General features: G+C 59.4%; 1 protein-coding gene across 1 annotated transcript in view; it reads left to right on the forward strand.

The window, feature by feature from the left end:
* The window catches only part of PKP1 (plakophilin 1), a 43,107-nt gene extending 23,945 nt beyond the window's left edge, over positions 1-19,162 (forward strand). The window contains exons 3-14 of the mRNA XM_045536191.1: positions 2,920-3,311; positions 5,827-5,971; positions 6,826-7,033; positions 7,837-8,014; positions 9,314-9,428; positions 11,020-11,175; positions 11,430-11,606; positions 12,811-12,964; positions 13,247-13,433; positions 13,964-14,048; positions 15,227-15,333; positions 16,556-19,162. Of these exons, the coding sequence (XP_045392147.1) occupies positions 2,920-3,311; positions 5,827-5,971; positions 6,826-7,033; positions 7,837-8,014; positions 9,314-9,428; positions 11,020-11,175; positions 11,430-11,606; positions 12,811-12,964; positions 13,247-13,433; positions 13,964-14,048; positions 15,227-15,301 (1,872 nt within the window). The 3' untranslated portion in view covers positions 15,302-15,333; positions 16,556-19,162. The remainder of the gene's footprint in view (positions 1-2,919; positions 3,312-5,826; positions 5,972-6,825; positions 7,034-7,836; positions 8,015-9,313; positions 9,429-11,019; positions 11,176-11,429; positions 11,607-12,810; positions 12,965-13,246; positions 13,434-13,963; positions 14,049-15,226; positions 15,334-16,555) is intronic.
* Positions 19,163-19,445: the final 283 nt, after the last annotated feature.

Genomic DNA, 19,445 nt, shown 5'->3' on the forward strand with positions numbered 1-19,445 from the left:
TGCTGGTGGCATCCACGCAGAGAAACACTGTGCCATCCTGTCACAACGCCTGACTTAGCCCCGGGTGCCCCACCCCGGCAGACCCTGCGCCCCCATCTTTCTGAGACGCATTTAGACCTGTTGTGGCCGTGGGTGAGACCAAGCATGGGACGTGAGCCCGCTGTGTGCTCCTTTCCCGGCTCATGTGCCAACCTGCAGCTCCCTTAGGTCTGGCGCGGGTGACGTGAAACTGTCCTGTAGGAGCTGGGCCCTAAAGGCAGCCAGCCTGTGCCGGACCCGAGAGTCAGAGGGATGAGCATGTCCCACCGAACACTTATGTCATGCACTGTCCTAAGTGCTTTACTAACAGTGCACTGAATTCTCCCAACAACCCTATGTGTTGGGTACAATCCTAGTTTCACAGATGGGAAAACTGAGGCACATTGGGCTTAAGTAACTTGCCGAAGGCCACGTATCAGACAGCTGACAAGGCAGGACGGTCTGTGATCCTGACCACCGGATCGTCCTCTGCGGCACGGTGAGCTTGCGGAATGCACCCAGACTCCAGGGCGCTGCTGCCATTTCAGCCGTAGGGACTGCAGGCTTCAGCAAGTCACAGGCCACCGTGCTGGCAGGGCTGGTGGCAGCCTGTCTTATCGAGCCTTGGAGGTGACCAGGCCCCCTTGTGGTACCAGGGGAGGACAGGGTCTGGGTGAGGGGAAGCTTTTCTCCTGCTTGTCAAAGTGGCAGCAAAGGGCCACGGTGGTGCGAGAGGGTCACCCACCACTGTCCTGGGCACACCAGACGTACAGCCCACCAGCACCGTGACACCAGGAGCCGGGGTGGGGTTCCCAGGATGGGTGATGCCACCGGGTGTGGCTGAAGGGGGCCGGGAAATTCGGTCCCACAGGGGCGTCTCTGCCTTCCCGCCTCACCAGCTCCCCTGCGGCGTGCCTGGCGCCGCTCCCCGTGGGCAGCCCACCCTCGCCGAGACTTGGCACGGCTGCCCCTGCTCCTTTCCCAGCACCGGGGAGCGGAGCCCAAAGCCTCCGTCAGGCTTAATCAGCATGATCGCGTCTTCGCTGGGCTGGGGCCAGGGCGAGCGTTTGGACTGCTCCTCAGGTGTCTGCGATGACGTCCAGGCCTGTCATCTGCTGAGAACAAGGGCGCTCCTGTTGCACTTCCATTTACGGCCCACCCGGCCCTCGCCCCGGGCAGTGCGAGGCCCTCCCCCTCCAGGGAGCCATCCGCCACCTTCTTCCCCCAGAGAACGGAGGGGGAGACCCTGTCTGAGGCAGGGGCGGCCTCACTGCACGTTTGCCCGTGGTCTGCAAGGGCTCGTTCCTCGTGCAAATGCTAGAAACTACCCAGCTCCTCCTCCCTGTGCCTCACACTGTCCCCACGCCACACGCCACTTCCCTTTGCGGCCGGCTGGCTTGACCCAGTGTGGGGAGGAGACTTGCGCCTGCCTGCGTGCACAGCTGGTGTGTGGGAGAAGGGGACGGGCAGGCCACCACCAAGGCTACCAGTCTGTGGCTTCTGAGTTTCACCTGCCACTTCTGACCGGCAGCTTGACACTCTGTCTTCCTGGGAGCTCAGACCATGGAGGTCCCCGCTCTCCACGGCTCCTGCGGGTGTGCAGGGGACCCAGTCCCTCCCCAGCCTTGTGGGGCCGTGTCTGGTGCCGAGGGGAAGTACTCAGTCGCTGGAGAACCTGCCCTGCACATGCACACTCTCTCTCTCTCTCTCTCTCTCTCTCTCTCTCTCTCTCTCTCTCTCTCTCTCTCTCTCACGGAGTGGGGGGAGGCGGGCAGGCTCCAGGCTGCTGGGTTTGGCCCTGGCTCATCCCGGCAAAGGTGAGTCCCAAGTCAGCACCTGTGCAGAGACATTTTCTCAGGCTCCATGTTGATCCTCTAGTCTGAGAACAAGTCCCGGCAGGCCAGACCCACCGGCGTGCGAGCTCCTGGGAACGTCCTCTGTGGACAGTTCTGTTCCAGAGCTGATTCCCACAGTCTCCAGCCTCGCGGCTCCTCCTGGGAGCTCACTCCCGGCCGGGCTCTCGCAGAGCCTGGGCCGCCTCACTGTCCCTCGTACATGCGTATGTCCTCCTGTTGGGCTGAGCCTCTGCCCAGCTTCCCCCACTGCCAGCCCGGCAGCAAAGCGCCAGAGGGGGCCCCCAGCTGACAGTCCCTTGTCGAAGGGCCCAGGGAGCAGGAGGAGTCCCGTGTCCCTTTCTGGCCTTTGAGGGTAACCATTTGCTTCTTGCCCTGGCAGAGGGGAGGCAAGGTGAAGAGTTTAGCAGAAGAGAATAATAGAAAACAGTCCTGGCCAGAACAGAAGTTTGCATGTGCTGAGCACAAGTGACCAAGGAAGGCTGGCTGTGTCAGAGCTGCTGGCTCCTGGGCAGGGCACGGGCCGTCGGGGCGAGGCTGGCAGACCCAGGCTCGGGCCCAGGCTTCGCCCTCGCCTCACTGAGCGACTACTGGAAGTCCCCTCCTCTCTCCGGGCCTGTAGCTCACTCCCCTCCAGGGCTGTGCCGTGTGGGACCAGCTCTGTGGCTGCCAAACGGTTTTGACTACATCCCACAGTGAGAAACACACTTGACATTGCCCTCTGGTACCCCCACGCTGGTTCACGGAACAATTCGTGTCTTTCCTACCTGCTTTGCACTCTGACATTTTATATTCCAGGATTTATTATTCTATTCTGTTATTTAAAACAATGGTCGCAGTCTGCTAAGTTGATCTCATAAATCCATAATGGGTCACAGCCTACAGTTTGGACAGTGATATATCACATGATGGCTAAGGTTCCTTCCACTCCAGACAGTCTGGATTCCATCATTACGGCTGAGGGAGGGATGTGTCTCAGGACCGGCTAGACCCGGGATCCCTGCTGCTCAGGAGCCTTGACCGAGCCTTTCTCCCCTCTCCCGGCCAGATGTACAACGGGACCCTCAAGCGGGAGCCGGACAACAGGCGCTTCAGCTCCTACAGCCAGATGGAGAACTGGAGCCGCCACTATCCCCGGGGCGGCTGTAACACCACCGGAGCGGGCAGCGACATCTGCTTCATGCAGAAAATCAAGGCGAGCCGCAGCGAGCCCGACCTCTACTGCGACCCGAGGGGCACGCTGCGCAAGGGCACGCTGCAGAAGGGCCACAAGACCACCCAGAACCGCTACAGCTTCTACAGCACCTGCAGTGGTCAGAAGGCTGTCAAGAAGTGCCCCGTGCGCCCACCCTCCTGCTCCTCCAAGCAGGACCCGGTGTATGTCCCGCCCATGTCCTGCAACAAGGACCTGTCCTTTGGCCACTCCAGGGCCAGCTCCAAGTGAGTGCTTCTCGGCTGGGGTGGGGGGCCGGGTGGGGGCTGGTAGCCTGGCCATGCTCTGCAAGGGGCTCCCAGGATGACAGGAGAGACGCAGCCTTGCCATGGGGAGGCCCTGGCCTGGCGGGCCCCGGACCTCAGGGAGCTCTCGGGGTGAAGGGGAGATGGAGCCCAGTATGGAGGTTTCACAGGCCACAGGTATGGACCTGGGAGGGAGGCTGATTAGAGGAGGTTGGCTGGGCCGGTGGTTCTTGAAATGTGTCCCCCCTGACCCGCAACATCAGCATCACCTGGGGATTTGTTAAAAATGCTTACTCTTGGGCCCCACCCAGACCTACTGACTCAGAAACACCGGGAGAGGGGCCCAGGGTCTTAGCAAGGCCTCTGGGTGATTGTGATTCATGCTAGAGTTTGAGAAGCTCTGATCTTGGGCATGTCAATTTCTATCCGTGTTCTGAAAGAGCAGAGGAACATGCCTTGGCGCGGACAGCAGGGATAGAAGGGGTTCCAGGTGCTAAGACAGGGAACTCCAGAGAGTGACTAGGACAAACAGACATAAAACAGAGGGACACGATCTAGTGCTAAGGAACAGAGCACAACTCCTATACACAAAGGATGAGGGGCCATCGCCCAGTAGGAAGAACGGAGACCGAATGGGGTGTCCCATGAAGGAGCCCTAGGCACCTGGGTGTCGTGAGTGACATTGCGCATGCCCTTCAGGGCTCAGAGTGCCGTGAGCCTTCGCACTGTCCTTCATCACGACCTAACGATCGCTGTTTAGTCATTTATTTAGCAAACACTTACTGAGCATCTGCTACATGCCAGGCCCTGTGGTGAGTGCCGGACACAGCCCTGAGGATCGCCCAGAGCTGTTCTGCAGCTATGTGATTAACTGCTTTTCGCAGCGCCCAGGAGCACTGCATTCTCCACCCTTAATCCTCATAACCCCTCCCAGGCAGGTGCCAGTATTCCTGAGGAGGAAACAAGGCCCAGAGATGTTAAGTAGCTCGGCCAAGGCCACACAGCTGCCTCTACAGCCTGTGCTTCTCCCTGCTGGTACCACTTTGTTCTGAAAATAAGCAGAACCCCGTTAGGGAGCTGGCCCTCTCCAACTACTGAAAGGCTATATGGTACATTTGGGGTGACTAAAGAGGGGCTAGGAAACCCCTCTCCCTGGGAGACTGATCAGGGCAGCGTCTGGCCCTGGCTTATTGCCCCAAGCAGAGGCCCTGAGTGGAGGGTCTAAGTAAGATATGGAGGGGATGAGTGACAAGCCATTTAGAGGTAACATTTGACTGAAGGATGCAGGATGACATTCTCTCAATGCAGGGCAGGGGTACTACTTGCCCAGTGCCAGAGAGTTCTGCCCCTTGGGTGATTTTTCTAGAAATGAAGTTGGGTTGTCATACCTAAAACCATGCATATTTATTGAGCACCTGGTATTGAGAACGTGAATCTAGTACAAATGGGGAGACGGCTCACTCTATAAACGCTGGAGGATATTTAGTGGGGTAGAGCCAGGTGCCACAGAAGGGTCTGTCCCTGCTCTGGGACAACTCTCCATCTCTGGCTGGGAACCAGGACACAGTCAGCCACCAGCCTGTGACTCAACACCATGGGAGCTAGAGAGGATCCTACAAGAGGTTCCCTTCCTGGGGAAGGCTGGTGGCGTGCCTTCAGGTGTGCCCGAGACCTGGTCAGGGGACCCTTGTTAAGGGGCTTGGAATGTGCAAGAGGACGCAGTGCAACCAGAAGATTAGGCTAAAGCACACGAAGTTTCTGGTTTTGTGGCTCAAAAAAGGCTATCAGCCAGTTCCTATGGTCCAACCTAATATGGGTACAAGTCTAAGCAGTTTGAACCTGAACCTGCAGCATGGAGACGCCACTGATGGTTTCTCAGTTGGGGAACAACACGGCAAACCCCGTTTTAGGACCACTTATTGGGTAAAAGAGTATAAAACGTTGGATGGAGGAGCTTGGAAAAGAGGGTCTATTGCTGCCGATCAGTCACGAGCACGATCATCATCAGCAGGAAAGTGGGGGCCAGGAGGATGGGAAGAAGAGGTAGACGTGAGAGTTTTTGTGTAAGAAGAGCTGGAGTTGGGGATGGGTGGGTGGGTGGATGGGCGGGCAGGCTCACAGCCACCAGCTTTCATTTTCCCAATACTGGACACAAACACGAGAGATGGCATGGTGAGTGGGGAGCTTCCCCGCAGGGAACAGGGTAGAGTATTTCCTCAGTGCAGAGATAACCTGCCTGCCTGGATGCTAACCACGACCAGAGCCTTTCAGAGCCAGTGTTCTCTCACAGAGGAAAGCCAGTGGGTTTGCGTCTCTTTTGAAGGAGCTGAGCTGTTCTAAGAGTGTTCTCCAAGCGGGCCTGGGCCTGCCATGTTCTGACTCTCTGGAGGGCAGATGAGGCTGTGGCAGCTCGGGGGTGCAAGGAGGAATTCTGAGCCCCCTGCTCTAGGGCTCCCAGCCCACCCTGTAACCCTCCCCCACTGCCCGTTCCCCACAGGATCTGCAGTGAGGACATTGAGTGCAGCGGGCTGACCATCCCCAAGGCGGTGCAGTACCTGAGCTCCCAGGACGAGAAGTACCAAGCCATTGGGGCCTATTACATCCAGCACACCTGCTTCCAGGATGAATCTGCCAAGCAACAGGTACCTGGCTGCACACTCTCCTCCCCAGTAGGCCTGTGCATTTAGAGATGGGTGCGAGCATTTGCTGTTGGCTCCATCTCACCCTGCCCAGCTGCCAGGGGCCCTCGCATTGCCCGAGGGCAGAGCTGGGCATCTTGACCTTCTGCAGAGCAAAGCCCTCTGGTTGAGTGGACATTAGAGAGGTGCATTTCCTCCACTGGTCACGGAAGAGCCACTTCAGTGCCAGCCATGGGCTCAACAGAAATCACCTTTCTCAAATTCCACTGAAGAACACGACCTCTCCCACCATCAACTCCCATCCTCCTTCCCCTCTGCCCAGGCATCTTACAGTGGAAAACTGGGCTTGTTCCTGCCTCCCAAGCTTGGCTGGCAGGGAGGACTCCTACAGGGCTCTGCAACTCAACCCAAGGGTGTAGTGCCATAAATGGGTTTGCTGGAGTCCAGGATTAGTTAGCATCAAAGCTTCTACTACAGGAGAAAGAGTTTCCGTAGCAGAGTCTTCCTTATGTCTGTGTTCTGCTTTAGGAGCTTGACGTGTATTTATTTATATCCATTGTCTCATCTGGTCCTCGCCACCATACTCCAAAGGAGGAAAATAGGGCTCAGGAAGGACGAGGGTCTCCCAGCTGGGATCGGGCGACCCAGGATCTGAATGCGGGTCTTTTGGTTCCTGGTCTGGGTCAGGTACCATGACCTCACACTGCTTATTTATTTTGGTTGACTTAGATGTTTCTGAACTGACAGCAGATTTTTTTTTTTTTTTTTTGGTCTGAGAAAAATCCACTTTGGGTAGAGAATTACGAGGTCAGACTGACCTCCCTTGACCAGGCAATGTGGCGCTTCTGTTCCGGCAGGTCTATCAGCTGGGAGGCATCTGCAAGCTGGTGGACCTCCTCCGCAGCCCCAACCAGAACGTGCAGCAGGCCGCGGCGGGGGCCCTGCGCAACCTGGTGTTCCGGAGCACCACCAACAAGCTGGAGACCCGGAGGCAGAACGGGATCCGCGAGGCCGTCAGCCTCCTGAGGAGAACCGGGAACACCGAGATCCAGAAGCAACTGACGGGTAGGACACCCCCGCCACGGAGAGCCAGGAGGGCGGGGAGCCGTGCAAGGCTGGTGGCCCCAGGCCGGGGACAGGCCAGTCCTCCAGGCTGGGCCAAGGCACACTGTACAGATCCGGCCCAGGGCTAATATCCTGGGAGTCCAATGGCACCGGCCTCGGCCTCGTTAGTGGTGTCCACATGGTGACCCTGGGTGGTGTGCATACCCACAGGGGTCACGGTCTTTCTGAGGTTAGAGGGCACTTGGAGGAAGGCCCGTGTCCAGGCAGGACCCATAGTCGTCAGGCCCTGGGATTTGCAGGTGATGGGGAGAGAGTAAGACCGGCAGGGAAGGGGTTAACAGGTCTTATGCACCTGCCCTGTGTTCAAAAAATATACTAAGCGCTCAAGGTGGGGGACACAGGCGATTTATGTCACCACGAAGACCTCAATTTGGACTGGGAGGATGAGACCGTGTACAGAGTAACAGTGGACGAGTATTTCCAGAATGGCTTTCAGATGGAAAATAGAGAACATTAGGAGATTCTAAGTTCTAAAATTTATGTTAAAAACCACTGATCAAATGTTTTTTGATAACTTTCTATATGCACAATTTGGACCTTGACAGAGAACTCTGAGATGCTCCCTGCCCCCAAAGAACCTGCAGTCTAGTTAAAATACTGAGAAATGGGTTCACGACGCAGACACTAGGTTTGATAGACCAGGCCCACGTGGAAGGTGACGTTGCAGTGGGGCCTGTTTGCTAGAGCCTGGGCTGCAGCCTCCTGAGCCTGGCAGTGGTGGGTTGACGGTCTGCGCCCCCCAGGGCTGCTCTGGAACCTGTCCTCCACCGACGAGCTGAAGGAGGAGCTGATTGCCGACGCCCTGCCGGTTCTGGCCGACCGCGTCATCATCCCCTACTCCGGCCGGTGCGACGGCAACAGCAACATGTCCCGGGAAGTGGTGGACCCCGAGGTCTTCTTCAATGCCACAGGCTGCTTGAGGTGAGAGAAGAGGACACAAGGGTGCTTCTGCCCCAGCCCCGGGCCCTTCCCCAGGTCCCGTCTCAGCCAGCATCCTGCCAGGACAGAGAACATGACAGAGCCGGGCACTGGCTCTCGTGGGCAGGCACCAAGACACGGGGCTCAGGTGTTCCCAACTTCCCTGAACCTGGATGAGGCTGGAGACCCTTCCACCGCCTTTGAGGGGACACAGCAGACATTAGTTAGGAATCTGAAAGTGGAAATGCCTGGATCTGAATATCCAGACTGGTTCCACCATTTAGCTTTCCTCCACCCCCTGCAAAAATGCCTTTCTTGTACCATCTTGAAGAGCATTCTTTCAGACAAAAGTCTAGTGATGTGGCTGCTAATGAGTCACTTCCCGGCTGCGGTGCTCAAGCCGTTTGCCATATCTGTTGGCATGAAGATAGCACTGCTCTGCCCAAAGTTTCCTGAGCTCTGCCCAGGGCGTGACACAGCCCCCGTGGGGCTGGTGGGCGAGCTCGCTCTGGGAGCAGAGGTGTACAAACCGGCGGGGGCTGGGGTGCTGGCATGGAGCTTGGAGCTCGTGGAGCAAGGCCCCCTTTAGGGTCCCGCCTTGCTGCTCCCCAACTCCTGAGACCTCCCCGGAGTGAAGTCGGCATGTGCCTCTGTGTCTCCACTGTGTTTCTCCCTGCCAGCCCCCAGCAGCAACCTCCAGGGAGGGGGAGGCTGGGGAGACGATAGGCCAGCGTAATTACGGACTTCATGGGGCTGCAGGGCCGGTGCACACCCACCTGCACCAGGCAGATGGGCACACGTTGCTTGGGAAGGAGCCTACGGCCGTGGCAGAGCACGCCCTAGTGGGGAGGGAGGGTCCCAAGCCGAGCCACCCTCTGCTCCATTCCCAATCCAGCACCCCACAGAGCTGCTTCCTGCACCCCAAAAAGAGACGGGGCAGGCAGGCGCTCGCTGCTCCCGGTCCGCACGTGGCCACTAGTGGCAGGGTGTGAGCCTTGGGCTGTCAGCTGCAAAGGAGTCATTGACACATGGAGCCAATGACAGCCATAAAAGTTACAAACGTGGGGACCACACGGGCAGAAAGAAGGGCAAGAACTGAGTTCAATCGAGACCTCGTTGCAGCCTCCGCCAGGGCCAGGTGTAATGGGCTGAATGATTTTTCTTTCTTTCCTTTTTCCTCCTCTTTACTCCTTCGGTCTCCCTCCTTCCTTCCTCCTCCTACGACAACCTCCAACCTCCACCCTCCTCTCTTTCTCCCTTTCTCTCCTCTGCACGCACGGCACCCTCTCTGCGCCCTCCCAGGAACCTGAGCTCCGCGGACGCGGGCCGCCACGCCATGCGCAACTACTCGGGGCTCATCGACTCCCTCATGGCCTATGTGCAGAACTGCGTGGCCGCCAGCCGCTGCGACGACAAGGTGAGAGCGCAGCCCCCGCTGGCACCCCGACACCCAGCCCCTGTCCCGTGTCCTCTCTGTCCAGAGCCCCGAGGCCCAGGGCCACACCTCCCCATCAGCGAGGGCGGCTCCTTGGGCTCCCCGTCCTGGCGTCTCTCTCTCCCAGACCCCATGAGTCAGGGTTGCCCTTTCTGGATGCCTTTGAAGCCTGGCCGAGTGACAGGGCAGCAGCACAGAGCCTGGGGTGGTGGAGGGGACGCAGACTACAGCCATGGCAGCAGAGGCAGGCGCTGGGGGCAGCATGCCCATGCGACCTCGCTCTCCCTCACTTAGATGCTGAGCGGATGTAGCTGCCTGCTTAACCTCTCTGTTCCTTAGTTCACTCTCAACTCTAAGGAGAGGGCCAGAATCACATGACCTCACGGGTTGTTTGAAGGACTCGATTAGTTGAGAAGCAAAACACAAAGAACAGGGCCTGGCACAGACCACGCTCCCAGCGCACATTCGCCGGCTGCGCCATCATTGGCCCTGCGGCCCGAGGAATCCACACTGGTGTCCCCAGGGCTGGGCCTCCCTGAGACAAGGCTCCTTCTGCCACTGCCATCTCCCTGCTGCCTCCCAAAAAGCCATCGGCAGAGCCACCCTCCTGCCCTCCCTGGCCTTCCCAACACACCAGCACAAAGAGACAGAAAGGAAAATCATGGCGGGCAGCTAAGCTGAAGGCTGAGTTATTTCGAGCACAGCAGGACAGGGACCTGGGAGATGAGGAGGTGCAGCAGTCCCCAGTCCACCAGGGGACTGGCACCTGGGTCCTCAGCACTGTCTCCATGGGGAGGGATTTTATCTCCTGCTTCTTCCACGGGGGGTGACGACAGGGCCTCAGAGAGGAGCCTTGTCACTTAGAGGCTCAGCGTAGTTCCCGTGGGCAAGGGGCTTTTCCACTTTGGGTGCAGCGTCCCCTACACCTGTGTCACCCTAACTCTGGACACCAGAGTCCCTCCAACCCCAGCAGTGGCCAAACGCCATTAGGAAGGTAAATCCACTGCCCCCAGACCTCACCCTGGGAGGTTCACCCAGGGAAGGTGACAACAGTGTGGGCCCAGCTGCCATCATGGAGTTCCAGTCCCCAGACCTTGTGTGGACTTCGAACCTTTAATATTGGAGGCTGAGGCCGGTCACAGAGAGAGGGGAGGGCAGAGGCAGTGGGGCCCAGTGGCTTTGGAGCCTAACGACACCGAGGCTGCTTCTGAAGGGCCCATTCCAGGAGGACACATTGTCACCAGCGCTCCATCCACAGCAGTGGACACAGCAGCCAGGTCTGCTGTGTCCTGCCATGTGTGGGGCCCCGTGGTCGGCACTTTCCATGTTTCATCGTCCCCATAGCCCAGTGCAGTAGGCAATGAAAACTGAGGCCCAGAAGCTGAGGGAAGCCACTCAAGTTCACACGGCCAGGAGTGAGAGATTCAGATCCAAGTCCCCAAGTGTCCCTGAGAGCTAGTTCCAGACAGAGGGTGTGGCGGGTGCCCGCTGCTCCTATTGGGGTGGTTAGATGAGCCAGGAGCCAGCGGGGCCGGGTGGGGGCTCAGGCGCCACCCCTCTGCTTGGTCCCCAGTCCGTGGAGAACTGCATGTGTGTCCTGCACAACCTCTCCTACCGCCTGGACGCCGAGGTGCCCACCCGCTACCGCCAGCTGGAGTATAACGCCCGCAACGCCTACACGGACAAGTCCTCCACCGGCTGCTTCAGCAACAAGAGCGACAAGATGATGGTGAGCACCACGCACCCCACCAGGCCCACTGCCTCACCACCCTTTCCCCTCGGGCCTCCTGCAGCCCGAGCCCAGCCCTAGGGGACGGGCCCACACCACAGCCTCGCCTGGGGCTCACGCTGCATCGGGAGCTGGGGGGCAGGCAGCCGTCTCCCATGCAGAGGGGAGCTGCGTGCTCGGTAGGAGCCAGAGGACAGAATGCTTGGGTTGTGTCCCCTCCCCAGCCTCCCCACTGACCTGCTCCTCCTCCTCAGAACAACAACTACGACTGCCCCCTTCCTGAGGAAGAGACCAACCCCAAGGGCAGCAGCTGGTTGTACCACTCGGATGCCATCCGCACCTACCTGAACCTCATGGGCAAGAGCAAGAAGGATGCCACCCTGGAGGCCTGTGCGGGTGCCCTGCAGAACCTGACGGCCAGCAAGGGGCTGGTGAGCAGGGCCGCGCCCGCCCTCCTGCAGCCCCCACCCCCGTCCGCAGTGCAGGCCCCGCTCCCTGCTTTTCCCTCCAGCCTCCCCCCTGGCCGAGTCCATCCAACGCATACGGGCTTCCCAGCTGCATTCTGCAGACAGGAGCGGCACACCTGGTGCATGCTGGGTGCTGGGGTGGGCGCCAGGGACATGATGAGAGCCGAAACGTCCCTGCCCTCTGGGGGGTTCCGGGTGGTGCACTCCTGCAGGATCCTTCTGTGCCCACACAATCCCCTGGGCCGCATGGATTCTATCCCAACCCCTCTGCTGGGCTTCCGATCTCCCAGCCCCAGGCCGGGGTGGGGGACAGGGATGGAGAGTGTGTGGCCGGAGGAGCCTGCCATTTGTTGAACTGACAGAGGTGGGAAAATAGAGCCTGGGCAGGTCCAGAGGAAGAGGTGACAGAATCAGTTTAGATTTTGAGGCCCAGTGTATGTTGCTTGCAGGGCACATGGCACAGGGCAGAGCCACAGGGAGCCTCTTGACCACTGAGGACAGTGCAGCTGTCCCAGGCAGCCGCTGTCCTTCAGCTTCACTTAGGACACAAGGGAATCGCACAGCCACGGGACGGGGAGAATGGAGGGGAGAGAACTTCCCTGACTGGGAGGGGTGAGGCTGGGGGTCTCTGAGACCCCACACTGGCCTAGACCAGGATGTGCCCAGGATGACGTGGTGGCTCAGGAGCCTGGGGAGCTGGCCTCCCTCCCGGATTATACTCTGCGCAGCACAGACCCTCGTTTATCCCTCTTGGTCTCGGGCAAGCCCTCAGCAGATGTGCACGGGCTTCTGCAGGCAGGGAAGCTGGGAGAGGTGGCAGCACTTCCTTCCCTGGCAAACACCCGGAGCACAGGGTTTCCTGTGGGAGACAGCGCTGGGAACATGGGGACGGAGCTGAGACAGCCGGGTGAGGAGCTGACTCTGGGTCAGGCCAGTGAGAGAAATGAGACTCCGTCTCACCCCGTCTGTGCTGCAGGCGGACCCAGGAGCGGGGTTCAGGGCCAGGAGAAAGGGGTGCGTGTCGGCCTGGGTGTGCTGTAGGTGTCCGCGTGGGAGGTCTTTGCACACCTGCTAGCGCCTCCCACGTGCAAGAGAAGAGGCCCTGGGTCCTGTCTGAGATTCCGGCCCCTGCTGCCTGCCGGGCTCCTCACCGGCTCTTCCTCCCCAGATGTCCAGCGGCATGAGCCAGCTGATCGGGCTGAAGGAGAAGGGCCTGCCACAGATCGCCCGCCTCCTGCAGTCTGGCAACTCCGACGTGGTGCGGTCCGGAGCCTCCCTCCTGAGCAACATGTCCCGCCACCCGGTGCTGCACAGAGTGATGGGTAAGACCACCTGCCTCTGCTCCCCCTCGCTTTGCAGAGCCTGCTGGAGGGTCACCCTCTTAACCATTCCCTGGGGTGAGCATTCCAGGAGGGGACGCTGGTGTGGAGACAGACAGGGCCGGTCCCCTGAGGGTGGGGGGCAGGCCTGCAGAGGTCCCATCTGGGCCCTGAGGGGCCTCCTCGCCCGGAGCCTGCAGAAGGCAGTCCCAGACTCTGTCCCCAGAGGGAACCCTCCTTCCCTTGGTCACCCTGACCCTGTGCCCCCACACCTTCCTCTCCCAGGGAACCAGGTGTTCCCGGAGGTGACCAGGCTCCTCACCAGCCACACCGGCAACACCAGCAACTCGGAAGACATCCTGTCCTCGGCCTGCTACACTGTGAGGAACCTGATGGCCTCACAGCCGCAGCTGGCCAAGCAGCACTTCTCCAGCAGCATGCTCAACAACGTGGTCAACCTGAGCCGCGGCAGGTGCGCCAAGGGACGGGCCGCAGGGGGGCCGCAGCTCTCCACCGGGCAGGGAGAATGCCCAGGGCAGGGGAGGCAGGGATGGGGGAGGCCTGAACGGGGAAGTTCTAGAAGCTGAGAGTAAGTGGAGCTGGGGCCCAGCATCCAGGCCTCGGGCTACTCAGAGGGGATGGAGGTGGCACACGTCCCAGCCGGGGGATGCAGGGGCACAGTGTCCTCAGAGGGGCAGCTGTGGGGGAGCTTTCCCTGCCCTGTGAGGCCCTCCCTTCCCAGTACAAGGTGGTGGCAGCGGGAGGGCACTCCCACCCTGTGGCCCCGAGGACAGTCCTGGGTGTCTCTAGAAGGGCGGGGGTGCGGCTGTGCCCACGGTGTGGAGTGACCAGGGCTCAGCACACCCCACTGGGCTCCTCTCTCCTGCACCCCTGGGGCCTCTCCCTCCCCATCTCGAAGGCCCGGAGGTGAGGCTGGGAGGGAGGACACCCCTCTCGTGCCTCCCCGAGTCTCGGCTCACAAACGCACCTCCCTCTGCCCAGCGCCTCGCCCAAGGCCGCGGAAGCCGCCCGACTTCTCCTGTCCGACATGTGGTCCAGCAGGGAGCTGCAGGGCGTCCTCAGACAGGTAAGTCCCCGCGTCATTGACCCTGCCGCGGTTCTTCCCGCCCGGCAGAGCCTTTCCCTGTGAGGGAAGCCCGGGTCCTCGTGATCAAAGCAGCACTAGAAAGACTCGTCCCATGCCCGTGAGCTCGGCAGAGGGGACTGAGAGACCCGGAGCCTGCTGTCCCCGTCCGGTGGTGACCTTTGGCTCTCTCTGTCCTCAACACCTCCCCACGTCGTCAGCACAGAGCCCCCTCCAGGATGAGGTCTTGTTTTAGGACGTGCCACCTCCACCCTGCCCCTTCCCTCCCACCGTGCGGTGGCCGTTCTTCAGGCTGGGACGTGGGCGGCAGGTGAAAGACGGGGGCAGGAGGAACGGACCCCAGGACTGACGTCAACAGGAGCAGGGCAGCTGTGGGGGGGGGGCGAGGAGGCTTCTGCGGTGGGAGTAGGAGGGGTCGTGACCCGGAAAGGCCGAGTCTGGGAGACTCGGACGGGAGTCCAGGCGGGATGTGGCGGGGACCCGGCAGAGGCCAGAGCTGCGGTGCAGAGAGGAGCGGGGTTCGGGTGGGTGGAGCCACGAGGACAGGCAAGGTCACCGTGGGGCGCGCGTCTGTGGAAACGTCTTGAAGGACAAGCGTGTTCACGGAGCTATATGCTGGGACAAATAGCAGGGACAAGACTCAGTCCCCACGCAGCAGGTGCTCAGGGGCTGGTGGGGTTGGAGGTGGAGAGCAGACAAGTAAACAGAGCCTTCTAGAACACGGCTTCCCCACCAGCACCAGCCGCCTGCCCCTGTGTCTGAGACACACCGGCCACGTCCACCCTGCCCAAGAGCTCTTGTGAGAATTAACGACAGGCGGGGATGGTCGGGAGGAAGAAGAACTAACAACTTCTCTAACCTCTTGAGTACTAGCCGAAATCCTCATGCCTCGATTCAGATTTCTGCAGATACAAGTAGGGAATTCGAACGTGCTGACAGAAGTCCAGACACGGTTCCCTCACTCACAGAGAGTGACAGTGTTGTGTCTGGTTGTGCATTTCATGAGGCCGGTTTTGGCCTTTGACACATGTACATAGTGGTCAGGGCACACCCGTGTCCAGAGACTACATGAGCCGAGATGCTCTGGGGGGCAGAGTCTGGCCCCGCAGCGAGCCTCACACTATGTTTGTGTCACACAGTTGATGTTTCTGTCCCTGCAGCAAGGCTTCGACAGGAACATGCTGGGGACCTTAGCTGGGGCCAACAGCCTCAGGAACTTCACCTCCCGATTCTAAGAAGAGGCTGTCCACGCAAGTTCACCTTGCAGGTAAGGACCACCCCACCCGCAGGGCCAGGGATGCCTCCAGGACCAATGCAACGGCCTCAGCCAGTCTCAGAGAGAGCGGATAGGCCTGTGCTCCCCGGGACACTGAAGCATCCTTTGGCCTGGCAGACAGCCTGGCTCCGGCCAACACAAGCAGCTGTACAGAGCGCTTGGCTGGGGGCATGAGCTATCCCACCCACAAGATATTAGGGATGCATAATGGCCTGGTAATGTCAGAAAGGCCAGAGGGTCTGTGCAGGACTGCTGGGTACAAATGTGTAGGTTGCACACTGCACAACGCAGGTGGTGCCATTCACATGGAAGATAGCATGTAATACAATATATACAATTGAAATTATAGAATGTGTCATTCTGGGTTTAGTCACCCATAGCTCACCTTTGTATCCTTTTTATAGTCCACTTTCCAGTCTCTGCACGTGCCTAGGATGGGCAAGCTTATTTCCAGCTGATGGTTCTGGGGACCAAAAACTCAGAACCAATTCTATGCCAAAGGCTTGCAAGGCTTTGTGTTCATCAGAGTCACCTGGGATGCATGCACACTCCTGGCCCGACCCCAGCGATTCTGACTCGGTAGCCGTGGTGCAGGGTCCAGGAAAATGCATTTTTAAACAAGCATCCAAAGTATTTCTGATGCAGGCCAGCCAAGAACCGCAGCTAGATCCTCAAATCAGCTGTCATAGACCCGGAGACAGTCCTCAGAGGCTGTCCTCGTATAGAACCATCTGCAAGTAGCCCGGGATGAGGACAGGGCCTCCGAGCCAAAGGGGACTTCTTAGCCCAGGCTGTCTGCCAGCACCCTCCCCAGCCCCGCATCCGAGGAGGGTCCTGGTGGGGAGACGGGGCTGTAACTTTGGTCCAGACAGATGTTAAATAAGACTCCAGACACCCGTCCTGGTAGATGGGCTGGAACAAGCTTGAGGACAGAAAAGGGAAGAAGATTCAGTTCAGTAGATTCTTAATGAGCTCAGTCTCATGCTTAGCACTGAACGGGGGAGTGGGGCGGGTGGGGGACGAAGCTAACAAGCTTCTCAATCAACAGCAGCGACCAATAAACGTGTCAGGTGTGGCCCCGAGTCCAATCTCAGGCCAGAGCACACCTCAGGCCAGACGCAAGCGACAGGAGGTGGCAGGCAGTGCTGGCCGGACTCACTAGGGTGGAAACACATCACTCTAAATGCTAACTCGGGGTCTCCTCTTTTTCCAGAAAGATACCACCCAGTTGAGAAGACCTCAGGCCTTGCTGGACAGCTCGTTCTGTCCATCCTGTGCAGTGTTTGGGAAAGTTCAAATGCGACTGAGAGGAAACCTGAAAACTGAGGATGATGGAAATATTTTTAGTTTCTTTTTTTTTCCTTGGGGGAAGTGGCAGGCGATGGGGATTGGGGAGGTTGGGGGGGGGCTTTCTTGAGTTAAACGGGCTTATGTCTGATGTCAATACTTCTTTCTCTGAGAAATGGTATATATATATATGTGTATAATGGAAGTGTGTGTGTGTGTGTGTGTGTGTGTGTGAGAGAGAGAGAGAGAGTGCCTACACCCATAACCACAAACTGCAGAAAGCTAGGTAAAGCTATTCCAGCGCAGCTCACTAGGTGGTGAAAAAAGACCCTCCCGTGCTTCTTACTCACGGGCAAGGATGACACGTGCTTTGTGGTGAGCTGCCCATAGGTCCTGAAACGCACTGTGCCAGGGCAGGGGGCTCTGGGGAGCCAGGCCCACCCATGCAGGAGGCCTGTGGGCTTCCCACCTGCCATCTCTGGGGGCAGGAAGAGGAACTGAGGCCGGGCTAACCTCCCCCCGTAAGAGGCTGCTTTGCAGAAGGGGAGATCTGGTGTATCTCATGGGGAGTTTAGTGTGTCTGCTAAGGCCACCTCCCTGCAGTGCCACCAGGACTGGGGGTGGCGGGGTGTGGGCTCTGGAGACAGCCAGGCTTTCTCTCTTGCTGTGCTGTGTGAGGTCTGCCGGGGAGGTAGGAGCCAGAGAGACGGGCCGGCAAAGCCCTGCTCATTACAGGACGGAGAAGGCAGAAACGGTGCTCGAGGAAGCCAAAGAGGTGTTCGGGGAATGGCTGTTTGGTCTTCACGTTCCCAGCGGAGAGGGGAAGCGGCCAGGGCCGGGCTCGCACCTGCTCCGGCTTCCCGGGGGCCGGGACGGGTGGGGGTGTGGAAATTAACCAGGAAGATGCTTCCCAGCAAACCCTGCTGTGAGTCCAGCGAGGGAGCGCTGGGTCCCGGAGACTCGGAGGAAGGGAATTTGGACAGGCGAGGACAGGGAAGTGTCCCCCCATCAGGGCACCAGCAACCCCACACTTCAGCCAGGGTCCGTCCCCACCTTCCCCTGAAGCTCGGCCATCCCGTCTCCTCTCTGTGAGACCCACTGGGGATGTGACAAGGAGCCCTATCAGGGCACCTGCCGCCCGGCCCCAGCTATGTGCACTGCAGGTGACCCTCAGAGCCGACTGCCAGGGAGGGCAGAGCCTGGCCTTCTGGGGCCTCCCCGCTCCAGCCCCACCTGTGTGTCCGAGCTGCTGGTGTCAGAGGGGAACTAACTGCGTGCTCTGCACCCTTCTCTAGAGCAGTGTAAGATGCTGCTGCTGCTCCTCCTCCTCCTCCTCCTCCTCACTCCTCAGCCTCCTCCCAAGTCTCCTGACCCTCTGCACACCCCGCAGTCCCACCCCACTTCTCACCCCAGCAGTCAGAACTGGAAAACACCGTTCTGAACTCTGCATGTGCCTATTAAGAGCTGAGACAACTGAGGATGGGGGAGGCCAGACATGAGAGGGCGCTGTCCCCCGAGAGGAGTCCCAGGCCATCTAACCAGGTGTGCAGTGGTGCTGTGGTCTTGGCACCCTCCTGTTCCTGCCCATGCTGAAAGGCCTGCTCCCGGCTTGCCAGGCCCTCTCGGGGACCCACGTGGGGGCCTGGTCGCACCAGACGGTCCTGGGCATAGTTTCAGGGTGCCCCCTCTGCCCGTCATCGGGACACAGAGGGATTCATCTCTTAAAAAATATTTATGGAGCACCCACCTGTGCCAGGCGGTGCTGGGAGCACCCAGGACACACCTGTGAACAAAACAGACCACACCTGTCCCAGCATGGCTCATGTTCTCCCGGAGGACAGAGGGGACATGGGGGCCTTGGCTTTAGGGGTGCCCCAGTCTGAGAGGGGCCGTGCAGTCCATAAACTGCTACTCGTGACACTGCTGTAAGCCCGGAGATGCCTCTTCCCCTTAGCACCACTCTGACCTCTGGCTCCTTTTCCTTCCCCGGAGGAAGAGTCAGGTGGGCCCAGTGCTCTGCCTCGGGAAAGAGGCAGCTTGAACCCTCAGTGAGCTGAGGAGGACGGGTAGGCCAGGCCCGATTTTGGTAACCTCTTGTGCCCTTCTCAGGCCAGCCAGGTGGGCCTGGTCACCCAGGCCTCTGACCCGTGCCTGTCGCTTTGGACGAGGCAATACTGAGAGAGCTTGAGGATGCCTCTCCTAGAGAAAGAGAGGAAGGAGTCTGCTGGCCTCCGGGTATCCGGGTATCCGAGCCGTGTCTCAATATTTTAAGTCCATGTTGACCTCAGGCTACCGGGGCCGACACCCCACACAAGCAGCTCCACTGTGAGGCCAAGTGAAGACAGGCACAGGCTCTGTCCCCACCCTGACCCCAGGATGTCCTATGCTTAGGACAGTTACGGCCACCAGCAGCCTCTCCAGTGGGGCCAGACCAGCAGCTCACACTCCACGTTTCTCCTGGGGACCAAGAGGCACGATGTCCTGTCTGCTTGCCCAGCTCGGAGCCCGTCTGGGAGGTGGGCGGCTGGGAGGGGCACGGCGGGGGCCAGCGGTAGGCGGGGCCGGGGGAGCCTGCCTGTAGCCCGTCCTCCCCTTGCTCGTGTTTGTACAAAAGCCTCGCACCGGCCAGGCCGAGTTTTCCTGTGTGATACGCTATGTATTTGCTTTTTTGGAAATGCAGAAACCCAATAAATCGCTAGCATTTCTTTGAATCTTTCAAGCAGTGGATTATTTGGGGTGCTGTTGAGGAATGAAGGGGCTACTCACTGGCTTCCGGATCTCCCCTCACTGACTCTGTGCCAGACGGGGACTGAGAA

Source organism: Lemur catta, chromosome 23 (genome assembly GCF_020740605.2).
Source record: "Lemur catta isolate mLemCat1 chromosome 23, mLemCat1.pri, whole genome shotgun sequence".
NCBI lineage: Eukaryota > Metazoa > Chordata > Mammalia > Primates > Lemuridae > Lemur > Lemur catta.